Source organism: Rhodamnia argentea, chromosome 3 (genome assembly GCF_020921035.1).
Source record: "Rhodamnia argentea isolate NSW1041297 chromosome 3, ASM2092103v1, whole genome shotgun sequence".
Classification (NCBI taxonomy): domain Eukaryota; kingdom Viridiplantae; phylum Streptophyta; class Magnoliopsida; order Myrtales; family Myrtaceae; genus Rhodamnia; species Rhodamnia argentea.
The window spans coordinates 24,187,311-24,205,222 of NC_063152.1; the positions used below are offsets into that span (position 1 = coordinate 24,187,311).

Here is a 17,912-nt window from a genome sequence, read left to right on the forward strand (position 1 = left end):
AACTACCGTTTTGTTAAGACAGGAGGAAGTCGAACCGAGGGAAATTCTTCAAAATGTCCTAAATTTATTACACTTTTGCCAATTCAATTTTTCTTTTTAAAATTTTGCTAATTGAGTTTATATATTTTGATAACTTGCCAATCGAGTCATATTAGCCGGAAATCACCGATGTGGACGTCGGTTGCCCTACGTGGGACGGTCAGTCTTGATTTAGACAATTTTTATAATTGATCAAATATATATATTCTTTTCTTTGTTCACTTTATTTTTCTTTTCATTGTGCCGGCGAGGGTCAACCCACCGTGAAGGCCCTTCTCGCCTAGGTATGGCGAGGGCCTTGGTGCCCGCGGCTGGCGAAGTAGCGATGGCCTTGCCCGGGGCTTTCGTGGCCTCGCTAGCCACAGGCAAGGCCTACTTGACCGGCGAGGGTCACAATTTAAAAAACAGAAAAAAAGAAGATAAAAAAGAAAAAAAAAAGAAAAATAAAGTTCGAAAAGTAATAAATTCTTTTAAATTTTTTAAAAAATTAAAAATACTATCTACGTCGGCGTTGGCTATGCCACTTTGGGCGATCGGCGTCCACATCAGCATTTGCTCGGAGATAGGACTCAATTGGCAAATTGTCAAAAGGTTTAGGGAAAATTTCAAAAAATGGCCTCAAGTGCCTTTAATTTTTCAAATAAGGGCCTGAAATGCTTAAATCGTTTAAAAAAAAAGGCCTAAACCAAGGGCAATTTAGTCATTTAATTTTTTTTCTCTTTTTCTTTTCTTTTTCTTTGCTATTTCCTCTTCTCTCCCCTCTCCATCTCCTTCGCCACCACCATACACACTGTCACTGCCAGTTTCGCATCCCCTCCCCTCCCCTGGTTCTGTCGGGGCGACTGAGAGTAAGAAAAATAAAAAGAAAGGAGCTTCCAAGGAGACTTTAGAGAGCTCAACTAAGCAACCAAAAAAAACAGGAAGGATTCTCAACGCCCCTCAAGCTTCGTCATTCGATGATCTTCACCGAAACTGATCCTTCTCGGACAGGTGACGCCTTTCTTCTGCCTTGTTTCTAGACGTGGGGGTCGTTCTGAGCGAACCAACGCGGAGAGAGAGCTCACAAAGGCAGGGCGAGTTCGGTTGAGAGGCCGAGAATGATGAAGAAGAAGTTTGGAAAAAGAAGAGAAAAGGAAACAAGTCTCCTGCTCCCTCTGGTTCAGCTTCGCATAACCCCTCCTACTACCACACTCCCATGCTTCAAACGTCACAGAACTACAACAAAAAATGAGAGTGAGAGAAAAGAAGCAGTCCCAACCATCACGACGCTAGCCCAGCTAGTCGATCCTTCGCGGCCATCCGCCGATGCTACCCAGACGACCTTCATCGCCTCCATGAGCTAGTGTGAGCGAGCGAGTCGGAGTCCTCTCTTCGGCAGACGCCTACCATGAGTTCAACGGGAGGTCTTCACTGAGATCGTTGAGTTTTCCTCGAGTTTGGTTCGTCTTTGGGCTCAGTTTCGTGGCTTTCCGTTTATCTTGGTTGCGTTTGCCCGCATACGTGTTTGAGTTTGTGACCGTCAGTGATCCGTATCGGCGATCGCGGTGTAGTCCAGCGGGATTGAAGCACCACACCGGCGACTTAGCGGTGGCCCAGAGTTGATGAGGGACGGCTGCAGAGAGAATCTCTCTCTTTTTTCTTCTCGGTGGCCAGCAGCTGTGCCGGAGGGGAGGCGAGGGGGATGCGGGAATGGCCGGAGGGGAGGGAAGGGGACGGGTATGCAGGAGTGGCAGCCGCAACGTGTATGGTGGTGGCGATGGAGATGGAGAGGGGAGGGAAAAGGAAAGAGAGACAAGAAAAAGAAAAGAAAAAGAGAAAAAAAATAAAAAATAATTAAAGGACTGAGTTGCCCTTGGTTGTGGCACTTTTTTTAAACGATTTAAGCACTTCAAGTCCTTATTTGGAATAATGTCCACTTCAAACTTTTATTTGAAAAATTGAGAACACTTGGGGCCATTTTTTGAAATTTTCCTAAAAGTTTATGATTTAATTAGTAAAATTGAAATGTTTAGAATTGAATTAGTAGAAGTGCAATAGATTGAGGACTTTTTGGATAATTTTCCCGTCAAACTAGTGTCTAAGTGAAACCCGCACACTACAGGAATAGAACATTCCGCTATATGATCTAGAGAAAGGAAGAATACAAAGGAGGCACCAGCTCACAAGAGCACGAGAATATTATTCAGTAACAATTGGGATTGATCTTCCATAAGTTCCCCTAAGATTTAAAAAGCCGCGCCATATGAAAGAAGTAGTGCAAGGTGCAATCGGCAGGCTTGAAGGACAACCTCATATTCCGAGTGTCGTATCCGATCAAGTTGTTCATCTGCGCCAAGTTGCCGTAGATCCTCACCATGCTCGGCTTCATCGCCAGGCATACGATGTCCTCCGCGACTCGTACGAAGGTGTTCGCTGAGCTCAGTCCCACATCCGCCCCCTTGAAGTGGAACGTCGCGGTAGGAATGGCGAGCTCTACGTCTTTCTTGGCCTTGTAACAAAGGCTAAGGAACTGAGACGGGGTCGTTTGCCCGGGGCAATTTCACGGACTCGACCATGGCGGCTTCAATCTTGGCATAGAAATCCAGAGGCAGCAGCGTCAAGGTCGTGCCTGAGTCGATGAAGATGTTTCCTTGGTCCGCGGGGAGCGAAAGAGCCGTTGGATGTGAATTCTATCCTCGTCTTTTCGACGCTCACTGCTTCTAGGGTTAGATAGTAGAAAGTCTTTAGGTCCTTTTGGACTAAAGGATTGGAGACGGTGCCGGGGCCAGTGGCCACGGCGTCGGCCCCGAAGTTCAATTTGCTAGAGACCTTACGATCCGAGGAACAGGGCACCGAGCAATAGGAGAATTTCCCGTCGGTAGCTTTCCCCAATTGGGATGTGAGTAAGAATATTCGCAAAGCCCCGCTCGTCCGCCGCAGGAGGTTTGGCCGATCGCTCTGCACGTCGGCGTTTGGCAGGAGATGTCCTTCTACGTCGAGGACACGCGAGGGTCGAATGGCGGGGTTGCTTGCTTGAGGCATCCGTGCACAGCTCACACTGCGTCCATATGAGGTCGCTCCCTATGTCGACGATCCCCACGATAGTCACGGGCTGGTTCCCGAGCGAGATGTTCATGAGGTAGTCCCCGTTGTTGGAGGCGAGCACCTCGGAGGGCGTGTTCTAGTTGAGACGGTTGACCCGGAAAATGGAATGGCAAATAGCATTGGCCGTACGGTCCCCGTATTACAACCGGTTTCGGACTGAATTGGCACAAAAAAAAAAAAAACAAACAAACAAACAAACTCACCCTCAAGCAAGCAATTTCGCACCAATGCAAAAGGTTTAAGACTGAATTAGCACTAATGCAATAAGTTTAAGACTTTTTTGACACTTTTCCCGTGTTCGGATATATGAAAATGAAATTTGAGAGGCAACATGTGATTTTTTTGGGCTTATTGGGAAGTGCGTATCTTAGGACAGGATGGGCAAAGAAATGCCTGAGAGATTGTAGTGCTGTGCCGAGGATGGAAATTAAGGATACGATGATTTATTACCTTCATCGATAGAGGAGCATTCAATGTTTCTTGATACAAAACGTGGGTAAGAAATTCAAAAGTCTCATTGAATAGGAAATTGTGAATGCAGGCGTAGCTAAATTAGTTTGTAATCTTAAAATAAAAAAAAATTAAGACAAAAATGCTTGACCTTCTAAAAACGCAAGTTCTTGCACTAAAATAATACTAGGAGAATTGCCTAATCAGTCCTAAATCTATTGTAAATATGCCAATACAGTCTAACACTGTCCAATTTTGCCAATTGAATCTTTAAGGGTGAGTTTGTTTAATCGGAAATTGAAGAATTGGAAAACACTTTTTCGAAAAAATCATTGGTAATATCATTTCGAAAAATTAATCAACGAATAATATGTTCATTATTGACAACAACTTATGAAAACACTTTTTATTTATTCATTTATGTAAGCGATACAAGCTATCATTTTTCCGATGGGAAAATGTTGTCCAAATCTTGAATTTTCCGTCAACAAACACACCCTAATTTGGGATGAAATTCCAATGTCATCCTTTTGGAGAGGTATTAGGTAGGACAATCGGTGATGACGCCACGTCAGCTATTCCTGGTGAAAATTGATCGAGAGGATTACATTAGAATTCCCGCACAAGCATTGATGACTAAATTGAAAAGTTTACATATGTATGCTATAATATGTTTAGGACTGATTGAACAATTTCTTCCATGACACATTGTATCTTTTTATCATTAATAACGAAAAATCATTACATATTACGTAGGATTATAAACTCATAAATTGCATATACATTATATTATCTGGCCGCAAATAAGAAAAAAAAAAAAATGGCACATGGATGAACATGTCACCGCTAAGCAAAGACCATCATCGATCATGTTAAACATATTTGTAACTTTTTGGTCCCATGGAACTCCCATCAACAAAGGATGGACTCAAAGTGAATCGAACTCCAAAAAGCTTTGGACAAATAAATTTTCGTTAAGTTTTCATGCGAGTGATGTTCAATTTTGTCCCGTACTAATCAATAGTGTGGTTGGAGGAAGGTCTTTTTCCTTAATTTATTTTTCGATACTTAAATATTATTAGATGAGTTTGATGACCTCTAATTAAGTACAACTTAATTGATTATCATGAGTGGAAAATCACTTAATTTGGTAAGTAAAGATTAACTTACAACTCTGAACAGTAAATTTAGTGCATCTTGCAAAGGTGGATTATCTTGAGCATCGGTGGATAATGAAAATTTATAGGATTAATGTCACGGAAAACCCCAAATCGGTACACCCACGATAAATTTATCCTAAATTATTCTTTTGACCACCAAAAACCCCAAACTATATACTTGTGACAAATTTACCTCAAATTGGTACACATGTAATAAATTTACCCTCCGTTAATTTTTGTTAAATCTAATGGTCAAATTGTTAAGTTGGATGGCATACGGCAATTCACGAGTGTACCAATTCGGGATTTTTAGCCTCCGTTTCTCATAGGTTTATCAATTTGAGATTTTTCGTAGTATTAATCCAATATAATGGAGAGTAAATTTATCACGGATATACCAACTTGAGGCTTTTCTTGATAAAAAAAAATTAGTTTAGAGTAAATTTCCAACAAAAATACCAGTTTAGGGTTTTTCGTAGACAAAAAAATAGTTTGGAATACTAGTTTGGAGTTTTTCATGATAAAAAAATAGTTAAATTTGTAACAGGTGTACCAGTTTGAGGTTTTCCATAATATTAACCCAAATTAATAATGACAAATAATTCTCATGGTCTAGAGAAAATAAGGAGAAAATTAAGCAAAAAAAAAAAACCGAAGGCACCTAGTTACAAGAACACGAGAATATTATTCAGTAGAAAGCTAGAGCACCTAGGATGAAGACGCACCCTATGAAAGAAATCAGTTCGAGGTGCAATCAACAGGCTTGAAGGACAACTTCATATTCTGGGTGTCGTATCCGACCAAGTAGTTCATCTGTGCCAAGTTGCCGTAGATCGCCATGTCGCCCGGCTTCAGCGTGAAGCATATGATGTCCTCCGCGACTCGAACGAAGGAGTTCGCCATGCCCAGTCCCACGTCTGCGCCCTTGAAATGGAAGGTCACGGTAGGGATGTTGAGCCCGACGTCCGTCGCGGCCTTGTAACAGAGGCTGAGGATCTGAGACGGGTCGCTCGCGCTGGGCAGCTTTACGGACTTGGCCATGGCGGCTTCGATCTGGGTGTAGAAATCTGAAGGCAGCAGCGTCAAGGTCGTGCCCGAGTCGATGATGATGTTCCCTCCGTCCGTGGCGGAAGGGCCTTCGGAGGGAAAATCTATCCTCGTTTTGCCGACGCTTACCGCTTCTAGGGTTAGGTAGTAGAAGGTCTTTTGCTCCCCTTGGATTAGAGGAGTGGAGACGACGCCGCTGCCAGCAACCACGGCATTGGCCCCGAAGTTCAATTTGCTAGATCTTCCACGCTCCGAGAAGAAGGGCACCAAGCAATAGGAGAATTTGCCGCCGGTGGCTTTCCCCATTTGGGAAATGAGCGAGGCGTCGCCACCCCCGAGCCCGACGATTCCGTTCATTTGGCCACCACCGAAGTTCCCGCCGTTTTCGTGTCCGCACCCGAAGAGCACGTTGGGGAAGCTCACGGGCCTGCCCGAGGTGGACCCTATGGTGAAGGTCTCTGTGGCTAGGGTTCCCAGAGTGTACGAACTATCGCCATAAGAGTAAGAATACTCGCAAAGCCCCGCTGCTTCGCCTTCGCCGCAGGAGGTTTGGCTGACCGCTCCGCACAGTGACGCGCGGCACGAGACGTCCTTGTACGTCGAGGACTTGCTAGGGTCGAAAAGCGGGGGCGCTTGCTTGAAGCAATCCGTGCACGGCTTGCACTGCGTCCATATGAGGTCGCTCCCCGTGTCGGCGATCCCCACGATGGTCGCGGGCGGGTTCCCAAGCGAGACGTTCATGAGGTACTCCCCGCTCTGGGAGACGATCACCGCGGAGGGCGTGTTGGGCTCCCCGGCAGCGTTCGGGTTGAGACGGTGGGCACGGGCGATGGACCGGCGAATAGTGCTGGCCATGCGTTGGTACGGGGTGTCGGCCGGGTTGTAGAACGGGGACCTCGGCGACTCGCGGTGGACCAGTTCCATGGTAAAGCCATAATCCGAAGCGGATTCACATAGAATTGAGGATGCAAGAATCAGAGCGAAGGAAAGGAGAGAACGGAATTTGAGAGAGGCCTCCTCCATCGGTGGAAACTGTGGGTTTCAACTTATAAGATTATTGGTTAAGTGCGTACATTTATATAGGATTGGCAAGGAAATGCCTGAGAAGATTGTAATTATGTGCAAACGATGGAAATTTGAAGGGTCGGTGATTTATTGCCCTTCAATGGTGAAGGAATAACCAAATTTTCTTGATAGAAAGATGAGAATATAATCTCAAAATTTAAGAAAAAAAGGGCAAGAAAATCAAAAGTCTCATTGGATTAAGAGAGATTGTTTAATCTTTACAAATTCAAGAGGAGGAAATGATTGACATTCCATGATTTGGGCGTTACTTTCCCTACGTGCATGGCGTTTCAGTGATTCTGAGATGTTTGAAGTTTATTAGGGTGGATCCGTTTAAGGGAAATTTGAGAAGTTTCTTCTCTCCCTCTCTTGCTTATAATACCTTGTGATAAAATCACTCGCCCAAAAGCACAAATTCTTTGCTATGCAATAGCGCGGGAAAGTTACCGAATCGATCTTAAACCTATTTTACAGATGTCAACTCAATCCTCAACTTTCTACTTTGGTCGGTTTTGTTGTAAACCTGCCCGAAATTTCATTAGAGCTCTTTCGGTCAATTTTCACAAGAAGAAGATAGCCTGGCAATCTAGCCATCGCCAGCCATGCACGCTGCCACGTTAGCAGTTTTCGACCAAACTTGGCTGAAAGGACTACTTGGAATAAATTATGTGCAAAGGATGGAAAATAAGGATATGATGATTCTATTGCCTTCATTGATAGAGGAGCATTCAATGTTTCTTGATAGAAAAAAATGGTGGTCACATTCACTCCGGATTCACAGGTGGTAAGAGGATATTGTGAATGTATCCGCCATTAAAAGAAATTGTAATCTAAGTACTTCAGAGATGAAAAGAAAAATGATTGACCTTCCAAAACTTAACGTTACTTTCCCCTATGTGCATGTCATTTCAGTGATTCTGAGATATCTAAAGATTTATGGACATACTTACTTTACAGGATTACAAACTCGTGACAACCGTATGAGGAAGGAAAATAATTGTGAGAAAGAGTTTTTAGAGCAAGGGAAAAAGCAGGCGAATGCGTGGAATAATCACATGGCAAGTCCTAAGACGTGTCGAATTTCGTGCATTCGCGTTCCGAAACTTTCATTTCGTGTCAAATTTCGTGCATTTGCGTTCTGAAACTTTCATTTTGTGCCTTCGAGTCCTAAAGCTTGTCAACTTTGGTCCTTTTGAGTCCTTCCCTTCAATCAACGGATGGCCTCCCTTGCATTACCGGGTATGAGTGGTTTTCTTACAGAATTGATAGTGTGTTTTGGAATAATTACTAGTGTGATGTATGGAATATATGACAAAGGTGTAATGTTTTTCTTTTAACCTCATTTTTAGGTATTTTATTTCGTATTTGATTGGGTCATAATAAATAATTGTAAATCCTTCTCCTTCCCCTTCTTCAAACTCTGATTCGTATTTTTTATAGGGACCAGGAGATTGGATCTAGCTCTAAGAAGCGAGGTCATAGGACTCTATCCATTTATTCATTCGACCGAAGGAATCCATTTTTTTTTTTTTTGTAGTTTTATCTTTTCTCCGACCTTTAGAAGCGTTTGCTCGTCCATATTTTTAGTCATGATAGAACTGAATGTGATAAAATAAGAAATTTAATGATTTTGTCATATCCTATTTATTGTTTGGTGAACTACGAATTCAAAGTTGGACAAGCAGATGCTTTAGACATTATTTAATGATGAGCAGAGGTTTGTGCCATTTGAATTTGGGCACAACATCGATGGAGCAAATCCCATAGAATCGGGAGTCTTGATTTGGAGTCGAATTCTTTGATAATAACCCTTTGACCTTACTCGTTGTCTTATCGAGTGAGTAAACAAGTGGTAAACAATCTAATTATTCTGCCTTTTTTCTCAAGTTAAAGATGCACTCATGTAGGTCGTCCAATAGAGAGCCATTTCGAATGTCCAAGAGAGCCCTTTCGAATGTCGAGACCCATTTTGAATGTCAAGACCCCTTTTGAATGTCGAATTCTTCATAACATGTCGAGACCTCTTTCAAATGTTCGAAAGGCTTAAGTAGTCAAAGAACAACCGACGTGATCTCATATCATGCCAAACAATCGATTAATTAACAATGTCGTCGAGATACCCATCTTTGCGACCGAAAATCCCAGCCTGGCATCGCCAGAGAGGTGGCTACACTTGACGGTCGTCGCCGCTGGAGAAGTTGCCCCCCATCTAGAGAGGCGGACCAATGTGAAGGAAAGGCGGTGGTTGTGGGAAAATCCCGATTTTCCTCGTGTCCGCTCTCTTAAGAAATCCTATCATGATCTATCATACATCCTCCCTTAAGAATTTTTTTTTATCATGGCTATATCCCCTTTTATCCTATCTTGGACAGCTGCGAAATATATGATAGAATAAAATATATCATATCGTCCTAACTTATATCCCGACGACCTAACACAGCCTAAAAATATAACGAAATTGGAGCTGTTCAATTGACAAGCTCTACGACTCGCTTTGTAATTATCCCCAAATGTATTGTTCATAGGACGGAGTGACTACTATGTTTTTTACGAATAAAAAAAAAATACTAAACTGTTTCATTTGTGTTCGAGATTGGAGCTGTCCAATTTGTAGATATAGCTATCATGCAAATATAGAATGAACATTTGAGAGTGGCTTACATTGGGAAATTGTGGATTTGAACCTTTTTTTTTTTTTTTTGGTCAGAGATTTGAGCCGTTCAAAACCTTTTTTTTTTTTTTTTTGGTATAGTGAGGGAATATTTTTGTCTAAAATGGGCAGAGAAAATGCTTGAGAGCTTGTAATAATGTGCAAGGGATGGGAATAAAAAAAGATTGTAATCTAAAAAGTTCAGTAGAAAAAAAAAAGATGATTTGACTTTCCAAAATTGGACGTTATAATATTTCCGACGTGCATGGAGTTTTAGTGATTCTGAAAAGTTTCTTCGCTCTGGCATTCACATCCATTCACAGAATCAATCAGCAAATATCGAATTTTGCCAATGCAATAACACATTGTATTTTCCTTATCATTAATCGTGACAAATTTGATCCATAGGCTATAGGATTATAAACTCGTAATTTGCCTATTCATTGTATCGCCCGATGACCGAAAAAAAAAAAAATTTGCACGTGCATGAACGGGCCGCCGCGAAGCAAAGACTGCAAACCACGTTAATCTCCTCCAAATTTATATCTCTCCGACCATGTAACTTCTTAGTATGTCGACCGGGAGGCTTGTCCACAATTGAGTCTCCTTCCTAGTATACATGACCATATGAGGAAGAAGATAATTGTAAGGAGGTTGCTGAAAAGGTAGAATAAATTCAACTTCAAAATGCGAAACGTGTCAGAGATAAATTAATTTTTTTTCGACTTAGATGTCATTAGGCGTGTTTTACGAACTCTAATTACATACAGCTTAATTGATTGTCTTCAGCCAAAAATCACTTAACCTGGTAAGCGAGGAATAACTTACTTATTTGATAAGTGCTATAAATAATTAATAGAAATCAAAGATTGACCAATTATATTGTCAAAACCTTCCAGAAATATTTAATATTTTTTCGTCTTGTAAGAAAAAAACAGGGTTAATCCTACGAAAAACTCTAAATTGATATATTCGTGACAAATTTACCCAAAATTGATTTTTTGATCACCAAATTGGTACACTTGCCAAACTAATATTTTAACTACCAAAAATCTCAAATTGTACATATGTAACAAATTTACCGTCCGTTAATTTCTGTTAAATTGAGTTAATACCACAAAAAAACTAAAACTAGTACATTTATAACAAACGGAGGGTTAAAAACCTCAAACTAATAACCAGTCATCTTCGAAAAAAAAATTAGTCATCTGCAACTTATTATCAAACTCATCAATTTGATGGTAAAATTTAATGAAAATTAACAGATGATAAATTTATTATAGGTGTATCAATTTGGGATTTTTTTTCGTGATGTTAACCCAAAAAATAATATTCATTATCCAATTTTCATCTATTACCAAATGACTGTTTATCTTCATTTTCAGTATTCGAAGATTTCGACAGTTAATATTCGATATTTATATTTTCAACACTTATTTTTCAGTTTTATCAAACGGGCCCGTACTTTATGGGTTGACTTGTTTCTAATCGACTTCCGAGTCCCGAAGCGTCCTTGCAAAGGCAGACCTTGGAGGCGGGACTACTAACTCTATTAAACAGTTTAACCCATGATTTCATTGTCAAATTCTATTGAACTAAAGCTCTATTTATTTGACGAAAAATAAATGATTTAAATTTTTTTTTCTAAAAATAATAATTTTTATCATCTAGAATAATTAATCAGTAAAAAATATTTTCATTACCGCCACTAGTTTATATCTAGGATGATGAAAATATTTATCACTCATAGAGAATATTTTTTCAAATTATTCATTTTTGGCGAAACAAACGGAGCGTAAAATTTTGGAAAATTTCTTATCTGTATTGTCCCTTGACCTAAAACATAACGTTTAATAATGCCATTCAACTTGATCTTCTTGAGTCGATATTGCAACACCTGTACCTTATTCGCTTTTATGGTTGCCTTGGGGTGCACTGGATAAAGTTTTTCTAAAAGCAATTTTAGACCTTCAAAGTAACTCGGCCGAAAATTTTAGTGTTTGGTAGTTCTTTTCTGCAAGTACTTCGAGCTCAAGATGCTTTTGTAAAACCCAAGTCCTAAGGTAGATACCTAATTGCTTTCGACTTTTAGCATTTTCTATGTCGGTCGACCCTTGCATCAACCTTGCCCATGGCGGTGCTGCCCGGCTGCTCCTCGGCATCAATCCTGAACCCCCATTGTCTAGGTCACCCTCTCTCTCTCTCTCTCTGCCTAACCATCACTGTCGAGATCTCAGCGGTGACCACTTCTGAAGGAGGCTCCTCCAAAGCTCATCTGCTACAAAGGAGCTTGCACATCGCATCGAGCTTCATGGCATCGCCCTCGAAATGTCATTGTCTAGGCTGCTATGTCTCCGCTGCTTCTCTCTCTCTCTCTCTCTCTCTCTCTCTCTCTCTCTCCAACATCTTTTCGTTGTTGTCAAGGAAAGATCTCGCCAAGAGATGGCCAATATCAACAAGAACTCATTGCGGCCTCGCCATCATCATGGAGGTATCAACGCCGATCTCAGGAATCATAGGGACAAGTGAAGTGACGGAGACAACTTTAGCAATGGTGGATCCTCATCAGCCATTGACTCCTATTCTTCCGGTTAGTTCATCCTTTCATTTTAATGTTACACATTCATCCAATTCAATTTCACTTACCGTTCCTCAATACTGGCGGGACAGCTCCGACTTTAAAGTGGGCGTTTCTACTACTCCTTCTCTGCTGAACTTTGAATCCACATGCACTGTTATATCCCCGTGTTACGAAAGCGAAGAAAGTCATCAATGGCCTCATTCACTTGCTGAAGTCTGATACGACTTCAAGGAGAATTTAATTCCTCATACCCAATATTCATGCAACAAGCCATCTCTTAAGCTTCATGCACTTTGATACTTGACTGAATTTAACCACATTGCAGCTAATACACATGCCAATTTCCTTCCCTGCTCCAACTGTCAACCTACAACCGATTCTCTCACCCACCAATGCACTGTTCAGCTTTCCGCCCTCTTCAGTGGTTCGTGTGTCGAGCTATATACACCCAGAGACACCCCAACTTTTGTAGCTGCATATTCTTTTTAACTGGCAGCACCAAATTTGCAATTTAAAGTGAAGAAACAAGCTCCGGCTTGGAGGATACAGAGGAAAGGAATTCGACAAGGGAGGCCATGGAACGCAATGCCACCTCCACCATCTCTGGAGAGCACCCGGGTTTCACAATCTGCTGAACCTGAAGGGGCACAGAATAGATCTGAAGGGGTCAACATATAGCAGAATTCAAGAATCTATTTCGGAAAGCAATAGTTAATCAGTAGACCTACAGGACATGGGCCATCAGGTATGACATAAAAATGTTGAGGATGAAGAGCATTTAACGTTTTCTCATCTAAGAGAACTTACTGCAGGATGAAGAGCATTTCACAGTTTTTCTGCCGAGCAGAATACGACAGATGGCGCATTGAGTAGTGAAACTGAGAAAAATATGTTGAGAATCTAATGTCAGACCACCTTTAATGTTACAGAGGCAGTGGAGACTGGAGAGATGCCAGGAGTGTTGTAGCATTAACAAGAATGCAGTCTCCGAAAATTGGCAAAAGGAGTTTTTTAGTCCTACATCAAATATATGACGGCCCAAAGAAATCCTTACGTTGAACATTCAAATAAAAACTTCAGGAGAAATACCAAGTATCTTATTCTCTAAAATTCAAGCATAAAGAGTAGATGACTCCCCATTAATCTGGAATCATAACAGGTTTATTAAACTTACAATAGACTGGATCTCAGAAGAATTAATCATATTAATTCATGAAATTTGTCAAAACAAATATATGTATTCTTCATTGTTCATTTATAATTTTATATAGACCAGGAAGTGGATGTGACACTATGATTTCACATACAGACCATCGACAAAAAGGTACTAGCTTTCATTACAAGATACAGCTTAGCCACAACCAAAAATCAGTCAAATAGCTATATAGGCCAAAAGGAATTGCATGAAATCAAGTTGAAGGGCAAGCTGAATATTACCATCTCGATATAGCCCTGCAACTGCTTCATTTTCTCATTGGAGTCCTCGTCCACTTCACAGAAATGCTCAGCGCACAGATCAGATTCTGGTCCCTCCATCTTATGAAGTCTCAAATTTTTGAAAGGATTATTGCATTTACCTGCATTGCATGAGACTTCAGCATACTGCAACAAAAGAACAGAAAAGGACATCTCGGAGGCTTTTGCAAGGCAATAAAATCAATAACGGAAAAATACTAAAGAAACAGAAAAGATTAAACTAGCTGTGACAGTACCTCTATTTGTCATAACTTGTTTTCTAACGCAATGTTAAGTCTAGATACTCTCTCTACCTCATTAAATTATCAGGTTTCAAATTCTCCTTATTTTCTCCTTATTTGCAAGAAAGACATTATTTGTCACTTCTCCAAGAAGACGATGCATATTTCTAACTCAACAAACAAATTTCTTTTATCTGATCAAGATTTTACTTTCATTGAAAAAGTGCCGTCTCCTAGAATATGATCCCCAACATGAGACCATCGTCTGCTTGGAGGATAAATGACTCCCGATATTGGAGTTCTGCTTAGGAAATATAGCCTTTGATAGAAGCCCAATTGGCTCCACATTTCTTCTGAGTGAGTGCTGATGGTTCTTCCATCAACATTAATCATTACAAGATGGCATAATTGATCAGAAAACTGATGGAGGAGATTCGAATGGTCATCGAATCGTTGGTTTATGACTGACTTGCTTGCTTCAGAAAAGCTGACGATGCTAAATATCTCTTAACATTCAATAATAACTGGCCTGAGGCCAAACACCAACACAAGCAAGCAGAAGCAGATTTATCTTGCATTAAGGACAAAATATTAGCATCAGTCAACTCTTGGATTTTTTCAACTATGACAATCCAACTATCCGCCTGCCTTCGCAACCCCCCCCAAAAAAAAAAAAGTCCCATGTCACTGTGACACACACAAAAATATGGAGATTCTGTGGGACTACTAGTCTATCTTAACTTTAATGAAATATAAATCACTAAGAGATCGCCAGGGAGGACTTTACTTTATCCTCACTCCGTGCTATGACAGCTGAAACGAAAAGGGGAGAGAGTGTAAAAAGCCTCTTTCTTAAATGGATTTCTGAATTTCAACAATAGTCTTTTTGAAACTCAATAAATTAAATTTTTTGAGGGAAATTACAAACACCCTGCTCAACTTTGCTCTCCGATATCAAATACACTCCTCACATTTCAAAAACCTACAATTAACATCTTTACTTTTTGCATTGGATTTCAAGTTGCATCCTCCACCCACGCATACTTTACCAACTTTCCATTTTCTTTCCAAATTAACCGATCCTCATCATTAGAATTCACATTTTGGGTGTAGATCTCGAGTGTGCAAAAGGGCAAGTAGGTCCCTTTAGGTTACGAAGATACAAAATGTAAGTTTGAAATGTGATAAGTGTACTTGACGTGGAGAGAAAAGTTGAGAATGATTTTTGCAATTATCTCTTTTCTTAATGAACCAGTTGACACACACACAGCGGGAATAGCAAGGTAACTTCTTACTTCATGCCGTGTTCTTGCTGGCATTCTTCCTTTGTCCTGCTGTAGACACCTGCAAGGATGGCTTCCAAACTGAGTAAAAGTGAAGGGTGTGCAATATATCATCTGGGCTCTTTGCCATCCACTATGAATAATGTTGACGACCTTTAGTATATTGTCAATTTCAATAGCAAACGAAGGAAAAGGACAAAAATCTGATGCAAAATCGAGCTATATTCTAGCTTGAATAATCAAAAGACAAACCATAGAGTACTGTTCAACGGAAATTATTTCAATTAAATAGAGGAATAAGTAAAAGTGGGTGCTACACAAATAACAAACTTCTCTGACATCAAGAAGACCGCCCCTTGAAATGATTCTTTTATTCACATATATAAGAGTTCTTTGAATGCATCAGTGCCTACAGATTACTAATTTTTGGAAGCAGCGTCAGCTTCATATTAGTCATACTCCAGTAATCTGGTCATCCTTTTGCATCTGTCTTTTTACTATCAAAGACATATTATGACTGTATTCAAGAACATACAGAACAATCGCATGCAGAGTGAACTAAGACTCCATTCCTCCATCTAGCAGTGTTACCGATAACTTTCCATCCTTCAACTAGAACATACATGTTAAAGCACTGATTTCGCTTACAAATGAACATGTCACCTGCTAATATGTCACTGATATCCAGCTCCAGAACTGTGAAGAGATTTCCCTCAATAGTACACACAGTTTAAGCCTAGGGTACCATAGCTGCAGCAAACAACTCAATTGATCTATGGGATTGTATTTAGACTTCAAAGCCATCAAGACCTTTGCTAACAAAAGGTTTTCTCATATAGCAGAGAGAAGAGGTATCTGTCTCGAGTAAAAGCTGTATGGGGAGGTACCACAAACAGCACTAGCCCCAGACAAACTTGAGGTTTGAATTGAGTCTAAATATTTTTGACCGAGAGAATCTCATACACCATAATCTCCCAAAGCAAAAAATTCCCGTTTACTGACTTTGTTTCACTCCACATCATGTCCATTCAATATACATCCAAACAAGCTAAGACACTTAATCTCTACCTTTCCTTCCACTTCCTTTCTTTTCTTTTTACTTCATTTCCCTCCTAACTTAAAACAATAAACACAGCGCGATCGCAAGATTGAATCCCACTCTCGCTGTTTCTGTCCCCTTTTTTTTTTTTGGGTCGAAGTTTCACTCCCACTTACTCGACCTTGCTCAATTAACTCAAATCGATCTTGTAACGCAACATACAGACAGCTGGACCGGAGCTACAAGTCAATCCCAAAATGGTTTGATTGAGTTCCTAATGGAAAGCAGACAGCAGCTCATGCAAGATGGAATGTGCACATTACAGAAATGAGCAAATTCTCCTATTACATGTGGCAACCAATTGATCATCACAGAGAAAACCCAGTTGCGAAAAGCTTCCCCTGATTCTGTTTCTCCCCTATGAACTTTGAATTTGCTCAACCACCTCAAATTCTCAAGGTGACTAACTGAGCCGTACTAGAAAACAATTTCCACAAAGAATCGAACCGGAGATTCTCAACTAACCCGCGATTTCTCTCTCTCTCTCTCTCTCTCTCTCTCTCTCTCTTGACAGTACGGCAAGCGGACTAAATTCGAGCTCCTACACCCACAAACAAAAATCCTGTCGGCCTGCTAATATCCGAAGAAACGAAGAATCAAAAGCAGGTGAAAAGGAAGGGAAACAAAAAAGGAAAAATCGATGCTCCATGTGATGGCAGTGGTTTAGGGAGGGAACCTCGGTCGAAGCTTCGTCTCCTCCACTCTCGTTCTTGGAATTTGCTTCTCCAACTGCTGGAATCGAACTTCATCGTCGGCTTCCTCGTAACAGAGCTAACGGGCGTCGACCACTGACAGCGACCGTGACCGTGGGACGATGCTCGATATTTTCTTTGGGCGGCAATTTGATTCCTGTCTTTTTTATTTATTTATTAATAACATGAAATCTCAAATTAATACACTTATAATAAATTTATCTTTAACTTTTTTTTTAATTACGAAAAACCTCAAATTAATACATTTATAGCAAATGTACCCCAAACTATTTTTTTGACCATCAAAAATCATAAACCGATACTTTTGTGATAAATTTATCCTAAAATAATTTTTTTGACAAAGAAAAATCCTAAACTGGATCACCTATGATAAATTTACCCTCCGTTAAATTAGATTAATACCACAAAAAATTTCAATTTGATAAACCTGTGATAAACAGAAGATGAAAATCCCAAACTGGTACATCCGTGAACCGCCACATGCCATCGAATTTAGCAATTTGCAAGTTAGATTTAACGAAAACTAATGGAGAGTAAATTTGTTATAGTTGTACCAGTTTGGGATAAATTTTTGGGGTTTTTGGTGATCAAAAAAATAATTTAGAGTAAAGCATACCAGTTTAGGATTTTCTGTGATATTAATCCTTTTTTTAGCCTAAAATCCATAAAATAGAAAAAAAATGCAATTACCATTTTCATGTGAATAATTTTTTTCAATATGGTTAGTCGACGAAAAAATATTTACTAATCAAAGAAATTACAAATACTTTAAAATTATGACAATGAATTCCTATCTAAATAGAGAAAATAAGAGTAAATGATATACATGGTCCCCGAACTTTAACCCGACGTGCAATATTGTCCTTGAAATTTTAATTTTATTTAATATGATACTTGAACTTTTGATACATGTTCAATTTAGTCTTGAGACAATGTGAAAATATTCAATGTACCAAAATTTCAGGAATTATATTGAACAAAATTGAAAGTCCAAAGATCACATTGAGCCAAAATTTAGGGATCGTTTGTGTCATTATCCCAATA

General features: G+C 40.1%; 2 protein-coding genes and 1 pseudogene across 2 annotated transcripts; all 3 read right to left on the reverse strand.

Annotated features, from left to right (window-relative positions):
• Window positions 1–2,257: 2,257 nt before the first annotated feature.
• On the reverse strand, window positions 2,258–3,579 carry LOC115757131 (annotated as a pseudogene).
• Window positions 3,580–5,398: 1,819 nt separating this feature from the next.
• On the reverse strand, window positions 5,399–6,792 carry LOC125314262 (aspartic proteinase CDR1-like). The gene has a single exon (XM_048276181.1). It carries the CDS (start codon window positions 6,702–6,704, stop codon window positions 5,472–5,474), a length of 1,233 nt encoding a protein of 410 aa, XP_048132138.1. The 5' UTR covers window positions 6,705–6,792; the 3' UTR covers window positions 5,399–5,471.
• Window positions 6,793–12,281: 5,489 nt separating this feature from the next.
• Window positions 12,282–16,851, reverse strand: LOC115757156 (pyrophosphate--fructose 6-phosphate 1-phosphotransferase subunit alpha 2-like). Its single transcript, XM_030697266.2, has 4 exons — window positions 16,832–16,851; window positions 15,069–15,117; window positions 13,514–13,678; window positions 12,282–12,713 (listed from the first exon to the last, which is right to left on the reverse strand). Exons 2-4 carry the CDS (start codon window positions 15,090–15,092, stop codon window positions 12,588–12,590), a joined length of 315 nt encoding a protein of 104 aa, XP_030553126.1. The 5' UTR covers window positions 15,093–15,117; window positions 16,832–16,851; the 3' UTR covers window positions 12,282–12,587.
• Window positions 16,852–17,912: the final 1,061 nt, after the last annotated feature.